Below are 20,799 nucleotides of genomic sequence, written 5' to 3'. Positions count from 1 at the left end.
TGCCTTACTAACTGGATCACTTTTTTTTCTCTCTTTCTCCCCTTTTTTCTACCTCTATTTGTTACACCATTCTAATCACTGTACTGCACAGACCCCGACAATGAGAAGTTGTCCGGGCTTCCACATTCAACAACTGGTTCACTAAGCTCAATCATCACGACGTCCATAGCATCCTCCGAACCGGATCCTGGGGCGGCGGGCGGTGGCGGTGGCAGTGGCGGCGGTGGAGGTGGGGGCGGTCATGGAGGCAGCGGCGGACCCGGCGCTCTCGCAGCAGATGCATGCAGCATTGCGGGCATCAATGGCAGCTCCGAGGAAAAGTTGGCACTCAATCGTCCGGGCATCAAGCAGGAGAAATGGACAACAATATTACTCCAGGTGTCCATACCTTTCTTTCTGGCTGGCATTGGAACCATTGGAGCTGGCATTGTACTTGGGCGCGTCGAGGTAATGTAATCCAATCAATTTATCAATTCACTCAAACTACTACACTTGGCAACAGCCAAAATGCATACGTTAACAAATCTACTTATTGAAAGTATTGGTCGATAAATAGATAAAAAAAAAAAACCCCTTTCTTAAATCTGGTATTTTAAAATCTTTTTTTTAAAGTAAGCTTCCTTTTTTAATCATTACTCGAGAATAACTCAGCCGGCTCTTCATCGATTTCCATGATTAATATCTTAAATGAAGTCTTATTAATTCGTTTATATAAATATCAGCTTAAGTCTGGTTTGAAGTCAAAAATCGTGAATATTTGTAATAAACATAATTTTCTTAATTCAAAACTAGTTATATAAATTTAAAATTGTGTATAAATATCAAGAAGCGCAAAGCTTTTAAAAATCGGTTGTACTTTCTCGAGTAATGATCAAAAATGCAAACGCATCTCTAAAGAAATCTTCCAAAAAGTACCAAAAAACCAAATTTAAAAGAAGTTTTACTATAGAAAAGTTGTTTTAAGAAATGTAGGTTTGGTAGCATATACATACAAAATGTTATTTTATTGCCTACGGTTATCAAAGCACGCCACAATTGTCGCGTGCTCCGGCACTGTGTGTTACGGCCTGGAAAATAGGTTGACTCGATTCGTCGGTTGGTTGGTTTGCTGACCTGGCTGGTTGACTGGTTGGTTTATAAGATTCTCTCCCATTGTTGGGAGAAGTAAAACACAGCTGATAAATCTCATAAATTGTTTCATTGACATTGCGCAAATGCAAAGATGTAGATAAAAGAGGTGCGCACAACTAAAATGGCACGCAAATTAAATTGTAAAATCTAATAACAGTCGTCGACTCATTAAAGTTACACACAACAAAGCAAAAAACCCAAGCACCAAAACCAGACACAAAGTCAAACAAAAGAATTTTATAGTCTTCTAGTCTCTTCAACGACCGACTCAGTCTGAGAAAAACTCAAATTAAATCAAGAAGATAACAAAGGAAAAACAGACCCACCACCAACCCTTTAAAATGGGCTGCAGCTATTCCCACTTAAAACATTAACCTTGGTAACCGCAGCTTTATATTTCACATTTAATTAAAATTAATAATAGTATATAATATTAAATTATGATTAAATCTATATCATTTCTCTAATTTATGCCAATAGGTTTCTTAATTGACTTAATTGAGTTGAAACCATTTTTGGATAGTTATAAAAGTCTATATATGTGCAATTTTCCAGAAGTGTCAACCGCAGCCAAATACGTAACATTGATCTAAAACTTAAATCTTGTGAAGATTTCTTGCAAAAACATTTTCAAGTTACTTGCTTAAACATTTTACACATGAATTAGTTCATTAGTTTAAGCATACCGACTGCAACTTTGAATAAATTAAGTTTTTCCATATTTATGACTATTTTGCCAAAAGTTGACTTAAAAAATGGAGTGTTTGTATTATAGGGATTTTTCGAAGATATCTTTCTTTTAGGAAAAAAAAATTAATTAAAATGCAATGAAAACACTTGAATTTTAGTAATAAAGCTTCTTAGTGACTTAAAAAGTTTAAATATAATTCATACGAAGAAAACAAAACACATAAAAAACATGATGGAACAAAATGTCGCGTGCGAAAGTCTTTGGAGTTAAATAAAAAATAAACTACTTCATATTTTTGAAACAAATATTAGACAATAATAAGATGCATCAATGCACAACATTTTTAAAAAATAGTCGCATTAAAAATTTCCCTCAGGTTTCGCAGAAATCAGTGTTTGAACGACTATTGTTTTGAGTCGCATGCGAATGCCTTGGTTTTTTGTTATTTTCTTAAAAACGAACCATTGACCAAAATCAACCTTAACACCAATTATAGTGCTAATCAATGGCTGTATGCTTCGACTTTTGTCAACATTCAAAAATGTTTTGGCATATGTATTTTTTCACTTTGAATGCGTACAAATGTCGCATTCGACATTAGAGAATTGCCTAAATATAGCTGAGAAAATGTGTCCAAACACCGAGAGCTGATTGCAAATGGAACAAGAAAATTACAAATTGTGAATAGATGGAGTTTTAAATTGTAAACATATAAATCGTGAATTATAGCTATCATTCAATTTCAATTTCAATCAAAAAGTAAAACGATGCAATTTTAAAAATTTCGACTTGCGTCAATCAGGTTGAAGGATTACTTTAGAACTAAGATCACTAAAAAGTTCTGAAATTTCAAATAGAAATGCATCAAACTTGAGAAAGTCGAAGAAAAAAAAAAGAATTTTTCCAATAAGTGAGCTCTACAACAAATAAACTAAGTAATACTGTGTCTGTTGAGTTGTGTTGCGAAAAATCAATTGAGATACACTTGACTCAAGCCAAAAGAATCAAAGCAAATGAATTGTATTTTCGGCCGATTACTCATGTATTTATAACAGCTAAAAAAAAGTTTTCAACACGTTATACTCATTTATTTTACTGCTAATTAACTATAAATTCTGGTCTGGGGGCAGTTAAGGGCAGTCCGTGTCCGCCAATAACCGATTCCACGTTCACAGAGTTTCAAAACTAAGGTAAAAAAAAACATCAAACTCAGATCTGAATCAACCAGCATCTCAAAATTTAGAACGGTGACGTCACTAACTGATTTCTTATTATATTTTAACTATATCTTATACCTCCCATTTATTTGACAAGTTATATCTAATTGTTATGTTGCTTAATGTTGCAGAAATGGTACGTCTTCAAGAATGTTAGTGAGCTATTTATCCTGGTGCCAGCACTGCTTGGCCTGAAGGGTAATCTGGACATGTGTCTAGCCTCGCGTCTCTCCACTCAGGTCAATCTGGGCAATATGACATCGCGTTCGAATGTGGTGCGTATGATCGTCGGCAATATAGCTCTGGTGCAAGTGCAGGCCACTGTGGCCTCCTTCTTGGTGGCCATGTTTGCAATGAGCGTGGGTGCGGCGATGACAGGTAGCTTCCACTTTGAGAATGCGATGCTGTTGACCGCATCGGCCATGTTTACGGCAACATCGTCGTGCTTTGTCCTAGGTAAGCTAAATATAACAGCAGTTTGAGCTTTTGTTTAACTATTGTACCGTATCATTTTGACATTGCAGATTTTGTGCTGGTCGCTGTGATTTTATTCTCTCAAAAGTATCGCCTGAATCCGGATAACCTGGCCACGCCACTGGCTGCTTCTATTGGAGACGTTGTGTCGATCAGTTTACTGTCTTTCATTGCCTCTCTACTCTATGAGAATATAAGTAAGTTGCACTTGCACGAACTCAATTCGAATTTCATCAATAATCAAAATCTATGGTATTTATCTCTTTCAGAGACCCATCTGTGGATCACTTTCATCGTGGTCACCTGCTATCTGGTGCTGCTTCCCATGTGGGTTGTCATTGTGCTCAAAAATGAGTATACTCGACCGGTGCTAAAGAGCGGTTGGGTGCCGGTCCTCTCGGCGCTCTGTATAAGCGGGTAGGTAACATACATCTTGGAACATCAACATTTCACAGCCTCAGTCGCAGTCTCATACTCATATGGAGTGCACTTAGAGACCGACACTTAAATGGGGCCATGATAAGCACAATTTCTGCTTTTTTTCTATCCACATACGTGTTCGTTCGACTACAAACATATTTTATTCGTATATTTTTTTTTTTGTGCCGATCCATTTCCAGCAGGCGGGGACAGACATGAAGCAGCATTAGGTGTGCTAAATTTGGCAATGTATTTACTTTGATTGATTGTCTGAGTTATTTATAAAACGACGATTGTGGCAGCTTAGCCAATGGCAATTCTAATTGTTAGCTCTTGTCCTTGACTCTGAACATGACAGTCAGCGAGATACACACCTACGAAAATGTTAGACTCTCAGTCAGTCGGTCAGTCAACCAAAAAGAATAATATCGATCCATTTTTACAAATATCAGATTTTACGGGCAAAGTTTTATTTTTTCTCTGGTTTTAACTATCTAAAATCTAAACCAAACTTGTACGGAATTGTTAAGTTAATCAGATCCTTACATTTTGCATTCTGTTTTCTAAAATATCCAAAAAGGTGTACCTTGTGGCTGCCTGTTAAAATTGCTTTCTAATTGGATTATGTTTTTACTTATTTACAGGCTCGGAGGCCTCGTATTGGATGCGGCTGTTGAGGTATTCAATGGCTTTGTGGTCTTTCAGCCGATCATTAACGGTATTGGCGGCAATCTGGTATCAGTACAGGCCAGCAAGATATCAACCATGCTGCATCAGAGCTCAATTATTGGCATTATACCACCGCACACGAAGGTCGTCGAGTGGCCGTGGCGTGCACTGTTCAAGGGCGGTAAGTAAATACCAAAATCCCTTCTGAAGATGTGAATATAATCATATAATTTATTTTCGTTACAGTTCCCTATGCTAAGACGGCCCGCATTCTTATCGCCATGTCGATACCAGGCAATGTATTGTTCATATTTGCTGCCGACTATATAAACATGAACACGACGACTGTCACGTGGGTGTTTATGCTATCATATCTAATAGCCAGTTTGATACAGGTGAGTCAATTTACGAAATTTTTTTTTAGAAATTTGGAAAAAAAGAAATTAAAATAAAATCAAAGAATAAAATTATAGGAAACCAAAATAAGGAAGAAAAAATAGGAATCATCAATTAGGAATTTCAACTATTAAAAATATTCAGAATCTAAAATTAGGAAGACAAAAATAAGGAAATGCCAAATTTATTTAAACAATTAGAAGAAAAAATATTGGTAAGACAAAAATTAGGAAAATTAATTCGATCGCCGGGTGCAATCGTTCCGTTATATTCAAATTTTTAAACTTCATAATAAAAAAGCTAGATGAAAAATATCTTAAACCTATTTAATACACGCCTAAGAAAGGCGCGAATGAAAGCAATTAAATTACGAAAGGGTATCATCACTACTTAATTGGTTCAACAAAATGTTGTCTTTTTGCTAATAGGATAAAGTTAAGAAAACACGCGATTTTAAACTATAATATTTTTAATTTTGGTTTTTACTTTTTTTTTGTCTTACCAATTTTTATTCCCTAATTTTGGTTTTCTAAATTTTTTATTTACTTATTTGGTGTTCCCAATTTTGTTATTTTTCTTCATTTTTGGATTCCTTACTTTGTTTTCCTAATTTTTTCTTCCGAATTTTCATATTGTAAACAATATTTTCGACATTCGTCTAGGGATTCATTCCACTCATTTTGTATGTTTATGTACATAGTATAACTTATGTAAATCGAATTGTTAACAGGTAATGCTGCTGCTCTATATTGCGCATATCATAGTGCACGCCATGTGGAAATGGAAGATCGATCCGGATAACTCGGCCATACCATATCTGACTGCGCTGGGTGATCTGCTGGGCAGCAGTTTGCTGGCAGTCGCGTGGCTCTTTACGATGTCGGTTAACATGCAATACGGCTCCAATTTGGATACACTAAATGCGCCCAACTAGCGCCCAACTCTTCACTCCTCCTCACATGGTAGCCTACATACTAAATTGCATAGCTGTGGGGTGGCATCGCTTTTGATGGCGCCCAGTTTCTTAGTTAGCACGCAATAAGATATTGCAAAATTGAAAATTATACGATAATTGCGGACACAACAACAACACAATACAAAGAACTGTAATGTACCTAAATTCTAACATAGAAATGTATCTATGCATACACAAAGAAAGACACCAAAACAAAACAATACACACAAACACACACACACTCAACAATCCAAGTACACAAAAACCAAAACAAATATTTATGCAAATATTTTTTAAATATTTCGAATGTTTAACCGAGGATAAATCCTTAAATGTAGCTTTCACATGGCTATTGCTTGTGTTCCTTTGTTCCACCAAGATATTATGTATGCACGAGTCTATTATAAATAATTGTGTCTAATCAGGACAGAACAGAACAGAACAGGCCAGACCGCTGCGTAATATTTTTTAAAGCTTTTAGGACAATATTATACACATAAAATAAGCTCGACAACCAGGGCAGCTAAGTGCATAAAAATAGTTAAACTAAAAACCAAACAATACCGGATTTTTTCTATTTTGGGGTTATTTTTGTTTTCATTATGCGCGTTTCATTTTAAGCAGCTAAATTAAATATAATTTAAACTATAAATATAGTCTTAAACATGGCTTACAAAATTGTAATATAATAAAATTTATAGTATTAGCGCAGATTTGATTTTTGCAAATTTGGCGTTATGTTAAATTATGTAGTTTTTTTTTCTTACATTAGTATTAATATTTTTTTTCTATGCGCACCATCCACTATAAGAAAACAACAATAAAACTATACATATTTATTATTGCCGCAATTTAGAAGCAAAAGTGTGTGAATTTTTTTTAATACCTGTAAAATATAATTTAAGATCATAATTTGTGTATTTGTATGTATTGAAAATTAAGTATATAAAATGATAATGTATGTAATTATTATATTGTTTTTGCGTTATGTGAAGCGAACAGGGAATGATGAGACGTTCTAAAAGGAAATGTGATCGATTTGTAATTATATTAATAACAATAATTATAAATTAATGTAATTCATAAACATAGAATGATTATTGTGTAAAACAGAATACAATAATTAAAATTAATAAAAATGTTGGAATAAACGAAGAAAAATCGTAATCATACAAGTCCTTGTGTATTTTATTACAAAGCTATCAAAATTTTAAATACCCACAACTTATCACAAGTATCGTGTGCAAAATTAGAAAATTTAACAACTCTGTCCGTGATGCTTTTTCACCACCACATCTATTTTTTTCCCTAACAAGTTGGCAGCACTGCATCACTATATAATCCCATCCCTAAACTGCGCTTGGTGATGCCACTGATGCCACACAATTTCGCTCTGATTAGTAGAGCTGGAGAATCATCGATGTTTCGACAAACGGATGATTTAATTTTTTAAGCCAAAAACATCGATAATTAAACATCGATATATTTTTTTTTAAATTAAAAAATGTACATAAATATAACATCACTATGAAACTAAAGTATTTTTTATTGTCAGTAAATGAGTTTTATTACATAAAATTTTTAAGCCCTCCATGGGCTGTAAGCTTTAATTGTATAACATTATTAACATTTTAAAGCCCTCCATGGGCTGTAAGTTTAAAGTTAAGTTAAGTTAACTTAATCTTATTTCTACATCCCTTCCTGGGATTTTTGAGATCCAAACATTAACATTAGTAAGAAGAGTATCGTATCGAAACTTAAAAATGATTTAACAATACATATCCCTCCATGGGCTTTTAGAATATTAAATAGTTCATCATTTAAATAGCTCGTCAAAATTAGGATAAAGTGTATACATATATATTTTCATTTATAAAAAGAAGTCGATCCACAGCCTCCGGTTTCAGGAAGCACCTACGCTCGGATACGATTTGTCCGTCGTTGCTAAACATGCGTTCCGATGCAGTGGACGATGCTGGGACGCACAAAAGCTTCTTGGCCACTTTTTGAAGGGGGATCGTATTCTCGTCCGTATTTACCTAAAGAAAATTAAATTAGTAATATGTTTTATAAGTATTGGTTACGAATATTATCCTCCAATATACTAATGGATTTTCATCCTCAGGCAAGTGCCTTAAAACAATAAATGCCTTGTCTTAAAACAATAAATGCGCCTGCTCGGCAAGATTTCACTTTTGACGAAATTTTCGATTGAATATATGAAAATCTTTCCTTTTGTTATGGGTTTTGTTGTGGCGGTGCTGATAGTACAGATGGCCGTGAACTTTGTGCAGTGATAGAGTAGACTTCATTCTCCAAGGCTAGAGCAGCTTGATCTGCATTGGAAACTGTTGGTAACAATAGTGAAGTGTAACGGTCAGATAACCTTCGTTGGCTTTCGACGTCCACATATCAGTTTTATTTCCCGACCACACCAGTTGCAAACTGCTTCATTTGATGTTTTGCATATCTTGAAATGTTTCCAAGCGACAGAATCATCCTTTTTTCTCCTTGGCGGATCCTCTAGAAGTTCGTTATCAGAAATTTCTACGTCCTCTCCCGCATTGTAGTCCAAATCCTTGTTATTTTTCGTCGCTCAAATTACAAATAAAAAAAACATTGCATTTATGAGCACACACACATATACTCATATTTTACCCATTTTAAAATTTACTTACTTTTCATATACCTATCCATTATTTTTCGCACGCTTCACAATCTCTCAACACCACCACCAAACTATTGCTTTTCAAAATTTCTTGAATTGACGCTTTTAAATTCGCGCTTATAAAATAATGCTCAAAGAAATGACGCCTTCTAAAATGCAAGCTTGCAACAAAAAAATCATCGATGTCGATGTTTTAAAAATCATCGATGATTTCCAAAATTCCGAAAATATCGATGGATCGATATTTAAGTCGATTTTTCTCAATTTTTGATAATTTTAAGAATATCAATGTCAAATTAAATCGATATAAAAAATATCATTTCTACTGGATATTTTTCGAAAGAAAACATCGATGATATAAATAACTGGGCGGGAGTTTATATTTTACGTGTTTTCACTAGTTTTTACTATTTTATTGCATGATTTGCGCTTGAATTTTGTCAAAATACAATTTATCTTCAATGTTTCACGAAGAAATATTTTGACGGCAACGGCAAAAAAAACTACAAGTATCGCACAATAATATCGCAAAATTATATCGATATTGATATTATGATCATAAAAAAATATCACCCAATAAAATACCATCGCAAAAACATATATCGATGAATCAATGATATTTTGACAACCCTAGCACTGATGCCAAATTTTAAAGCCACCAAACGATCCGCACACAAAATAATTGTTTAATCGTTTAAATGTATTATATCTGATTGAGTATTGCGTGTAATTGTTGCGTTATAGTTATTGGAGAATGTATCAGGTACGACGAACCTCAGAGTTCCATGAGGACGCCCGTGAGGATGGCAGCTTCCTGAAGAAGCGACAAACCAGGCAAGTGAGGCTCCGGAATGTTTTAAAATATATAACTTAAATGATTTTAACAAACTTTTAGGTCGCAATTGCGCGCCACAATAACACCAATGAAGAAACCAAGCCACAGACTGACCCAGCCGCGAATAACCCCGAATAATAAAGCCAATGGCAGTGTAAGCAGTGCGACGCCCCTGCTCCATCGACAAGGAGCGTCGACGGAGCGTGCTATGGTGCTGCACAAGGATAAGAAATGGGTGCAGGAGCAGGCACAGTTGATTGCCGAATGTCTGGACCAAGTGCTGCGGTATCATCCATTGCCAGGGATTTCCAGTGATTTCTTTAGTCGCGGTGCAGCTTCAATTCGCCAAATGACCATAAAACAGTTTGTCACCATTGTGCATTTCTTTTTACAATTGATATTCGGAAATCGAATCAATGTGGGCAATAACCATGTTGAGGAAATCACGAATGCGCTGCATAAACTGAAATATCCGTATCAGGTGAACAAGTCCTGGCTAGTGACACCCACAACACAACACTCTTTTGGCCATGTCATGGTCATGTTCGACTTTCTCAAGGACATTGCATTGCCCTCATCGTCCTCAATGCAGCAGGAACATGGCCAATACGATGAGTTCCCCTTTATGGAAACCAGTGAGCAACCCAGCTACATGCAAAACACCCTGGATCCCGTGACATTGCAGATCAGTCACGTCGTTATTACCGAAGAGACTAATCATTTGTTGTTTCCCAGTGCTGCCGAGAGTTTTGGATTGTGGGATACCCAAAACGATAAGGAATATAATGTGCTGAAGCGCAGTGTCAGCGATAAAATTATAAAATGCCTCTGCGACTTACCCGATACCCAATCTCTAGATGCGGACTTGATTCGTCTCAAAAATGAGAGAAAACACCTAGAAGATCAGCTTCAGCTGCAGGCAGACAACGAGCACGATCAACTAGAACAGATAAAGTCTCAGGAAGAGCAACTGAAACAGGAACTGTTATCAAAACAAACCAGTACAAAAGAACAAATGAGAAAGATTGAACAACTATGTGAGCTCCGCGCAGAAATTTCTAACCGGATAATGAAGCAGCGAAAGGAAGCACAGAAAATGCAGCGTGAAGTAGACAAACAAAGGTACACAGTCGAAAAGTTTCAAAGCATGAAGGTTCTGTTGAGCGACCTGAGGAATGAAGAGCAATTTTATAAGAGACAAATGCAAGATTTCCTGGAGCGTGGTAATAATCAGCAGGTACGACTGTCACGTGCGAAGAAACAGTTGCTGGATAAGGTGGAAAAGTTCAATTCGCAGGCGCAAAACATTGGTCTCGATTCGGATATATGCAGCGCAAGCGAGAAAGAAAAGATGGAGCTGGTGTTGCCACTGCGGCCGTTATGTTCCGATATTGCAGCACGTAGTGACAGTCTGACCAAACTCGCCACGTTACTGGCTAAACGAAGAGCACAGCATGAGCAGAGGTGTAGACAGTTGGAGCAATTCAATACGGAGCTGACGCTTTTAAACGAACAACTTCAATTGAACCACAATAAAATGAATAAGCAGATCGAGTCATGTGGCCAGCAAATAGACCGACTACCACTTAGCTATAAAACCAAAATTTCCATGAGTTCTCAGCATTATCAGCAATTAATCGACCGTCACTTCGAACTTAACACATTAATCGGTCGTCTTCAAGGACAACATAAAGAGCTGGAAAATCTTGTGCAAACCAAATGGAGGCAAATTCAAGAATTTCTCAGTGCTGCTGAGCAACAGCAAAAGGAGCGTTTAAGTGCCAAATATGCATATATAGGGGAATACAAAGAGTTATTGACACAAGCTAAAGAAAATCTTAAAGAGGCCAAAGCAAATGTTACAGAAAACTCCATAAAACTGGCCAATTTCAAGCTACGGGTGCAAAGGCACAAGCTGCCTTTTTTTGAAGAAGAACTTGAAGCGACCCTCAAGGAACCCAAATGATTAATTTATTAATATTGATTTAAAATTTATACATCGTTTTAAATTGTCTATTGTATTTATATTTAGAAACTTTAGTATTACTCATTATTAAGCAGTGACTTGATGTTTATCAAGTGGAACCATTTAATAATGGGTTTAATAAGCGCTTAAAAAATCTGTCCTAAGTTCTACAAAATTGTTTCTTTTTATACTTTTAACATTTTTTTTATATACAAATAATTAATAAAGAAAGCAATATCTGATATCCTGACGCATTCAAAGTGAAAAAAAAAACATGCCAAAACATTTATTTATTTTGAAAAAATACGAAGCTCTTGATTAGCACTTTAGTTGATGCTAGGGTTTATTTTGGGAAATTGTTAGTTTTCAAGATAATTGCAAACAACCAATGCGCTTCCATCGCGAAATGTTCAAACAGTGATTTCAACCTACGGTAATATATTAATGCGACTAATTTATGTTATGTTATGCATCTTATTGCTTTTTATTAGTGATGTAAATGCAAACTTTAGATCGAGCTTTACATAGAAATAGAAAAATCATTAAGTTAAAGTACTCGACAAGTTTTTTTTTTACTTCGTTTAAAATATATATTAACTTCTTAAGTCAATATCTAGCTTTGTTATCAGAATAAAATTGTTTTTTAGAGCAAAGATTTCGTCAAATAATCATTATAATGTCAATTTTTAAGAAAACTGGCTAAAATACAAAAAAACTTAATTTATTCAAGCATGCAGTCGGTATGTTTTTCTAGTAAATTAACTCATGTGTAAATTATTAAAATTAGTAACTTGGAAATGCTTCAAGAATACAAATTTACAATAAGTGGTCTTTTACTCAATTTTAAATTTTTGACTGCGGCTGACATCTCTGGAAATGGCCATATGCGGATGAGCAGTTTCTACTCAAGTCTCTTATTTTATACGGGAGCCCCCAAATACATTTCATTTAATCAATTTGCACAAGCACAGATGACGACGAATACTTTCGTGTTTCTAACGTACTCTTATCTTTAAGGCCAGTTTCGAGTTGACCAAAAATTTCCGCTGGCGAAATTTCGACCTACCAAAACATTGTCTGGTCTACTCGATACGTTCCCTTACATTAGGATTCACATCCAATCACTAGTGGAAAGTGTCAAATCTGGCTCTAGAGTTCGTTCTGCTAATGGCTTAAAACACTTGGTGGCAGATGTATAAATCTTGTAATCTTAACCACACCATAGGTAAGGGGTGTACGTATTTTAGTAAAACACTTGGTAATATTGGGTTGTATTATTTATTAATTTCTATAACGTTTTAATTTGCATGAGGAAACGTACGAATAAAATAATTACATTTCGTTTATAAGTATTTTTTAATGAATGTATAAATTCATGCTTGGGGTAACTCCAAGTCGAAGATGTAAACAGCTTTCAATGGGTTGTACGCGCAGGTACATAAGTAATTAAGCTGAGAAGCTGGTTGTACTGACGACTTTGAAGTACCCCATGAAATATCAATATGAGAGAGATAGAGCTACTATCGGATTAGATTTGGATTTTCGACTGCGTTCCATCTGCGCGAATATATCGTATTTTACAATAGTAAAATGTAACATCGTATGGGCTTTTCACCTTCTCTGAAGACTTTATTGTCTTTGTAATAACAATATTACTATAATATATAAATGTCAGTGTCGTTATAGATGGCATATACGATATTCTTGCGCAGAGGTATTGCCACATAAGTTGGTTCCATGTATTCATGGTAACAAATTGTACTTGGTACGGGATAGCTTTACATTGTACTAGTATTATTATAAATCCGAGTACATTGGATTTATGGGCGTGGGAGTGGGTGTGTGGGAGCTCTTTGGGTGTCTTACAAATATACGAATACACATACATATAATATTTGGCCAATTTGAGTAATGCAAAACAGAAGAGAAAAAAATGCACATAAAAACTTTTGTTGTAATAAATAAGTATGCATAGTATAGCTTAGGTAAATTTATACAGTGTTGTTTGTTTTTAATTATTATTGTTGTTGTTGTTGCTACTGCAGCTGCTGCTCTTGTGCGACTGTTGATTAAACTATGAAAACATCCCCGTTATTGCGTTCTACAGCGGATGTGGACCCGCTAGATAGTGCAAGATCACCACCGCAGCCAGCACGCAATGATTGAGATTGTGCTTGAGATGGCGCTGCCGTTGCATTTTCACCATGCGTGACCCTATCTAACAGCTCGGCCTCTCTGCCAATCTCAACAATACCCTGTTGTTTCTGTGGCGAAATACCACTTGAGTCGTGAGCTTCTTCGAGCCTATCCTCTCCGATCTGGCTGGAAATGTGTATGCTCACGCCAGCCACATCTAACTCCGCCTCGTCCTTGTGGTTCTGGAATGTAACTGAGATCTCCTGCGGCTGTTGTGACACCGCAGCACCGTCAATGCCCTCGTCAATGTGACTGAGGTTGTGAATCTGACTTTCATCGCTACCAGCAACGGAACTGGAGCCCGCTGGGCCTGTATTATTTGCGGGCGCAGTTGTAATGGAGGACCACCAGCTAGAGAAGGCCCCTTTGGCCTGAGAAATGGCACCGCCAACGGCTCGACTAGTTGTATTAACAGCCTGGTTGATTTTGCGTCCACTTTCGCTGTTCTGCATGGTTCTATATGGAAGCAATTAATTATGTAAATCAAATTATGCAAACTAAGGCCAAAAATATTATTTAAGTATTTACTGCGCTAGCTTCAATTTCATGTCCGCGACGGATAAAGTGCCCGAAAATGGATGACCAGTGGGAAGTGCATCGAAAAATTCGGGTTCAGGTCGCACATCAAACCACTCCTGATAGCACTGTGTGCGTTTGAAGGCGTTCATAAAGTGCGTGTTGAAATGATCATTGTCCTTGACATCTGTGCAATATAATAAGAAAATTTATTATGGGATTTCTGTTACTTTTACAAAACTAATTGAACCCAATGAAAATGGGATAATTATAAATGTTAAATTAGGTAAGATCTTTGCTTACTATATCGTGGGTATACCCAAATTTAGCTACTAATCATTTAGCGTGAATTTCATCGCAATTTAGTAGTTGTCTTTGATAGGTCACAGCAGAAAAAGCTTAGGGTACATACTGACAGGGTTAGATATCCTGCAGAACGAAAGTTCCCTTTGCTTGATTGTCCCTGATGTTGTTGTCATTTCTTGACGTTTTGTTGCTATTTTTGTAATAATTCTGCCAGCGTCAACTGGCCGCTGCTTGTTCGCACTACAAAATTGGAGTCAATTGGTACATTATTGTTAGGTAAGAAATTTTAATCCCAGTGGCGTAATGGTTAGAGTCGCCTACTTTCCACAAATAGACCTATTCAGTTTGGAATCCCGGGTTCAAGTTCCGCTCTGAACAGCCATGAATAAAAGAAATTTAATAAATATACACCCGTCGTCAAAGTATCTCACACTCATACATGTAGTTTAAAATTCTAAAATTAAAAATAAAAAAGGCGAAAAAACAATATAAGAAAAACAACAAATTTGAAATTTTTTTCAATTTAACGCTTAGTGATATTTCGGCAGAGTTCCACGAGGAGTTTCTAACGTTTTATGTGAGGAATACTTAAGGAGGTTTCCTCTTTCCTCGTTCCTAGGAACTCACAATGCTAAAGTCTACAACGTTTTTCATACAATGTCCTCAAGGTTTTTCTATCGATTAGGGACAATTCCGCATGGATAACACAACTTTTCCTCGAGGTCCGGAACTGCTGCATTGAGATTAAAATTTGACGGACAGACATGTCAGAGATACTGAATGAACCAGTAACCTTATTAGGGTTCATCGATTTGTATGGGCACAAAATTACTGACAAATTTTAACCCAAGTTCTTAGATGTTATCACGAAGAAACCATAGTTCTAAAATAAATTCCTAGTCCCCGCTTTGTGAGTTAAAAAACAAATATTTTTATTTTTATTTTTAGCATGTTGTTATAGCAATATTGAGTGTTTTTAGTCCGATTGTTATAAGAAGATTAATAAGAAAAAACTGTTAGGACCAGGACTTCCAAGATTTAATAAAATCAAAGGATCAATTGTCCTTAAAACATAACTTTCGTCCATGTAACGACTACAAACATGAAATTTTTTAATTTAAAAGCGGGGACTAGGAATTGATTTTAGAACTATAGTTTCTTTTTGAATACATCTTAGAATTGACCTTATATTACGAATTTGGATTACTATTTTTTGACGTCATTTTGACGATGCATGAACAGATCTCTTTATCGAGCTACTGCATTGAGATTCAAAATTCGACATACAGACAAGTCAGAGATACTGGCTGAAACAGTACCCTCGTTTCAACATACCAGGCGCTACCGCAGTGCGTAGAAGTGCCAGTATGTAACCCTGGAACTGTTCTCGTATCCAGTATTCGCTACCCTCGGCATCTTCCTTTGGGGCTTGTACGTGCTTTAATATGTAGTCCATGTAGCGCAGATCCTCAGTGCTTAGCACAAGCTGTCGCCGCAAATCCGGATCGTGCGCATCCAGATTGGCCGCCTCAATATCGACGAGTACGTCAGCCAGCTGACGTTTTTGCTGGAACAGCACATTGGAGGTACCGATGATATAGGAAAGCACCATTGGATCGCTGAGCAGATCCATGTACGGTAGCGACAAGTAGGGCAGGCACAGATTACCGCTTGCAAAGATGCTGACAGGTGCTCGGTACTCGTCTGGATTAATGGCGCATAATGCGGCAAGATTGGCTAATAAGGATAAATACAACATTAATAGGGGATGCATGATTATGTTAAATTCATGAATGCTTACATGCTAATGTGTCTACACTCGCCTCGCGAGTCAATGAGCTACTGCGTCCGCTACGTTTGCTACCGCCTGCACTGGCGCCACTTTCCGTCGAGTCCACACGCTGCAGTTCGTGATGTGTTGGTGTTGTGGTCGGGCAGCTGGAATCCTGCGACTGTGACTGTGAGTTTGGAGTTGTGTGCGGTGAGGTGTTACCACTACTATTGCAGCACTGAGAGCCAGCCGATGCTGCCGACGATACAAGTGTTAAATCCTCCGCTTCCGGAACGACTTCTACTTCTGCTTCAGCCTCGACCTCGACCTCAACCTCAACGTCGGCATCTGCTTCGCGTTGCAGCGAGTCTGTAAAATCGGGCATAGGGGAGAGAGGTCGAGAAGTTCGCACACAGGCCACCTCCTGAAAACCCTTCTCGAGTAATCGTGGAATTAGCGAGGCCATGCCCAAGATCAGAACACACATGCCACGCACTGGCGAACCAAAGCAGACGACTCGACGCTGCAGTAGCAGCAGCTTAAACAGCATCAGTGTCTTGTGGCGCCAGTGGAGCACTATCTCCCGCAGCGAGAGACCCACATGAAAGTGACGAAGTGGGCGGCGTGTCTCCTCGTCCAGCAGACAGGCGTTTAATTGCTGATACGCCTTCACCAGCAGATCAGTGCAGCTAAAATCACCCTGGTCAAAGAAGGCGTCGGCAATAAGTGACAGCTTCACTTCAATGTATCCATATATTGGAAGTCGAGCCAAGATGCATACAGACTTTTGTACGGTGCTGCGAGTCACGTCCGCGGTGCGTATTTTTAGCTTCTCTACGGGTATTTGGCGATAGCATGACACACCGTATATGCTTTCAGCCGGCTCAAACAGACTGGGTAGATTAAAGAATACTGTGTCCTCCACAAAATTGTGTGAGCCATCTGGGAGGGCCAACGTCGGCAGATATTTCCAACCGGATGGACACTCGTTGCGGCCCGTGGAGCCGGCAATTAGTGGTGGATGCGAGAACTCCACCTGACAGCCCAGTTTGTGATGGAAACCAACGACCAGAATGTGCAATATAGGCGGCTTGTTCTCTGGCTCGCTGGCCATATTAACGCTTTAGCTTGACGTAAACTCAACACAATTTTTACGATGCGTTTAGTCAGACGGGAACAATGACGACGGATAAACGGCAAAACGGTTTTACGGGGGAAATTAAAGCGCTCCCTTGCTGCGTCACTGTCACAAGCAAAAACGATAATCAAAACGAAAACAACGCATTCACAACAATGTAAAACCACACGTTCATATCAATGTGTACATGTATGTGTGTACAAAGGAGAGTTCTATCGAATCGTTAAGAATAAGTTCAATTGAACTACTACTTAAGTTAACGAGCGAGCTACGAAGTGCTGCCAACTCTTTAGAGGAAAAATAGCTGTTTCTGGCTGGAAAGCATCAAAAAAATAAAATAAAATTGCGATGCAAAATCACATTTTCATTTATTTATTTTGCCGTACTCAACAAAATCCTTATCGATTTCGATATTGTAGGTATGGAATGTACCAATTTTGCGTAGGTGCTTTTCGGGCAAAATCCCAGCTGTCAAATTAGCTTACTCAAAAGAGGGCAAAAGTGTTGAACAGGTCACCTTATAAAATACATCTTGTTTTCGGGCACATCATAATTGTGACAACATTTGTCATTTATCACTGATCTCTAGTGTTTTGTTGCTCATGAGTGAGTGAACAAAAATTGTTCTTTATGGCTCACAGGCTCTTTTTTGCTCACTTGCTCTTTCTTGCTCAGTTGTTCTGTATTGCTCAGTTGTTCATTCTTGTTCAGTTGTTCTGACTTGCTCAATATTGCTAATTTTTGCTCATTTCGTTTAAGTTTTCCTCTGTGCTCGTAGTTCGCTAGCGCATTTTGCGTTCTTGCTCATCTTTGCGTTTGTTTTCAACGAAAATGCACGCTTATTAAATTAGCGCCATAGCTAAACTTAAATTTTGAAAGTGGCTAATTGGAGATTAAAGCGAACTTTAGAACCATTTTAAAGTTGTCGGAAGCCAGGAAGCTAGATGCAACTATTTTATTATTTATTTTTTTTTATTCAAGTCTTATTTATCTTAAGAATTTCCAATGTTGGAAGCAAAATACAATTACTTTTTAATTTATTTTATATAATCATGAATTAAAGAGGCATATGCATTTTGCGTTCTTGCTCATCTTTGCGTTTGTTTTCAACGAAAATGCACGCTTATTAAATTAGCGCCATAACTAAACTTAAATTTTGAAAGTGGCTAATTGGAGATTAAAGCGAACTTTAGAACCATTTTAAAGTTGTCGGAAGCCAGGAAGCTAGATGCAACTATTTTATTATTTATTTTTTTTTATTCAACTCTTATGTATTTTAAGAATTTCCAATTTTGGAAGCAAAATACAATTACTTTTTAATTTATTTTATATAATTATGAATTAAAGAGGCATATTTGAATTGAAATGTTAATTTTGTTCATTTGCGTGAGGTGCTAAGAGGATTGAACGAGCGAGCAGCTGATCAATATAAGTGAGCAAGTGAACAACTGAGCAAGTGAGCAATCTGACTGAGTTGACTCCGCTCAAAAAAAAAAAGAAGTGAACATGTTCAACTAAATGATAATTAACCCAACACTACTGGCCCGCTTTCTAGCAATCGAAGTCTGAAAATAGGCAGAGCTAGCAAGAAAATAGCTAAGTTGGCAACAGTGGAGCTGCGTCCCTGATTGTAGAAAATATAGTTCAGTTGTTTTATTCTCTCCATTTGTTCGTTCGTTTGAGCCACGATAAAAACAAAACAATCGTTATTCGGTCTTGAATTTGATAATTATCGATTATTAAAGTTAAGCAAATATACAAAAATAAATAATCATATTTTTTTATCTCGACACTTAATAGCTGTAAAACTATTTGCTAAAATTGAAAATTTGGTAAAAAATGTTTACGAATGGTTTGATCCATGATGAAATTAACAAGGTGGAGTACTCACCACAGGCCTCATTTTCGGAGCCAATTTTGTTCACCATGATTCGTGGTGAAAGTGGGTTGTCAATATTAAAAAAAAAATTTGTTCAAATTATTTAATTGTGCAAATACAATAGTACCCCTGGAAAATGCCTTATTAATGCAAAATCTGTAGCTCTCTTTCAAACGCGGCAATTCGTGTTCCAAGAGATGGAACAAGAGAAAGCTATGGACAGATGCAGCTGGAGTGAAATTAGATAAAAGAAATAGAATTTGTCCAATACATTTCAAGAAATTAAAAAATTCAAAGAACGAATCAAAAGTTGCAGAGCATAGAAACGTTAACTGACTCCCTCAAAAAAAAAGAAATCACCGAAACGCCGATAAGGAAGCTGAAAAATAAAAGTAAACGGGATTATTGAAGCTCATAAGATCTTTCAGCCGGAATTTGTCTTCAAGCTGCTTGACCTAGGGGGTATGGGTATCTTTGTAAGAAACGTTTTCAGTTCCCACGCATATCGACACTGCAGAAACGGTAGCAAACGGTGAACATAGACCCAGGCCCGCTAAATATGATTTGTTTGTTAGGTCATAAGATGTTTTTAGCTCGGGTAAAGGGTACTAGAGCCTATTAGATTCGTGACAATTATGATACACTACTTTGAACACCTTTATCTCCGAGACTATAAAAGTTAGAGCAACCAAATTTGTTGACAATACTCCGAGGATGTTGACCTATATAAAGTCTATTTTAAACTTTGGCCACGCCCACTTCCGCCCACGTAGACGATATAAAATCTAATAACAAGAGCAATTTTAAAGCTATAGCCTTGAAATTTGGCACACAGGATTGGGGTGTCCTGAGGTGTGATGAAAATTTAGTCGAGATCGGTTAATAAACAGAGAATATATTTGAGGATATATGATATATGGAGGACATATAATTACCTGGATCTCAGAGACTATAAGAGCTAGAGCCGAATTCAGTGACAATACTGCTATGTTGCGCACACAGATCAAGTTTGCTTTAGAATTTTGCCACGCCCCCCTAATGTTCCTGTTATTGACAAAAAAACTAAAATATCCAATAACAAGAATAGCTAGAGATTTAACGTGTAGATTACCATCTTTATGATGTATGCTGAAAATTTCATTGTGGTCGGATAATAAACAACCAATATATTAAGCAAATAAGTTTCGCTTTGCACTGTTCAGCCCACTCGACAGTTATATGCTCGTTACCCACATCTTCGCGGCAGTTAGATTTAATGACCAATAATTAAATATATAATTACTTAAAAAACTTAAATTCGTACAGAGGCTTATTTCAACTGGCACTTTTAACTTTAAAAATGTTAAAATAAAAGAAAATTTAACATACTAACCATCAAACATACATAAATATATTCAAATGTAACATTCATAGACTAACATAATTCAATGAGCAATTGAATTAACAGAAGAAATGTATATTAACATTAAATTATTTAACATATAATTCATATAACATGTCTAAAATAAATTTTTAAAATATAACATTGATGTAACATGTATAACTAAAATTGTATGATTTTATTATAGCAT

General features: G+C 36.7%; 3 protein-coding genes across 5 annotated transcripts in view; 2 read left to right on the top strand and 1 right to left on the bottom strand.

Annotated features, from left to right (window-relative positions):
• LOC117794192 (solute carrier family 41 member 2) overlaps positions 1-6,166 on the top strand; it is a 42,364-nt gene extending 36,198 nt beyond the window's left edge. For all 3 annotated transcript variants that reach the window (XM_034634711.1, XM_034634712.1, XM_034634710.1), the window contains 7 exons: positions 92-447; positions 3,171-3,495; positions 3,564-3,710; positions 3,783-3,930; positions 4,578-4,783; positions 4,849-4,997; positions 5,729-6,166. In XM_034634711.1, coding sequence (XP_034490602.1) covers positions 92-447; positions 3,171-3,495; positions 3,564-3,710; positions 3,783-3,930; positions 4,578-4,783; positions 4,849-4,997; positions 5,729-5,932 — 1,535 coding nt within the window. In that variant the 3' untranslated portion in view covers positions 5,933-6,166. The remainder of the gene's footprint in view (positions 1-91; positions 448-3,170; positions 3,496-3,563; positions 3,711-3,782; positions 3,931-4,577; positions 4,784-4,848; positions 4,998-5,728) is intronic.
• Positions 6,167-9,320: 3,154 nt separating this feature from the next.
• LOC117794193 (coiled-coil domain-containing protein 39) lies at positions 9,321-11,664 on the top strand. The gene is made up of 2 exons (XM_034634713.1): positions 9,321-9,455; positions 9,517-11,664. Exons 1-2 carry the CDS (start codon positions 9,376-9,378, stop codon positions 11,420-11,422), a joined length of 1,986 nt encoding a protein of 661 aa, XP_034490604.1. The 5' UTR covers positions 9,321-9,375; the 3' UTR covers positions 11,423-11,664.
• A 1,022-nt stretch (positions 11,665-12,686) lies between these two features.
• On the bottom strand, positions 12,687-17,519 carry LOC117794191 (late secretory pathway protein AVL9 homolog). Its single transcript, XM_034634709.1, has 4 exons — positions 16,242-17,519; positions 15,776-16,177; positions 14,147-14,321; positions 12,687-14,074 (listed from the first exon to the last, which is right to left on the bottom strand). The coding sequence occupies exons 1-4, from the start codon at positions 17,323-17,325 to the stop codon at positions 13,492-13,494; spliced, it is 2,244 nt and encodes a 747-aa protein (XP_034490600.1). The 5' UTR covers positions 17,326-17,519; the 3' UTR covers positions 12,687-13,491.
• Between the last annotated feature and the right edge of the window lie 3,280 nt (positions 17,520-20,799).

Source organism: Drosophila innubila, chromosome X (genome assembly GCF_004354385.1).
Source record: "Drosophila innubila isolate TH190305 chromosome X, UK_Dinn_1.0, whole genome shotgun sequence".
Lineage (NCBI taxonomy): Eukaryota > Metazoa > Arthropoda > Insecta > Diptera > Drosophilidae > Drosophila > Drosophila innubila.
The sequence above is the reverse complement of the archived record's forward strand: the minus strand, read 5'-3'. Positions and strand labels throughout refer to the sequence as shown.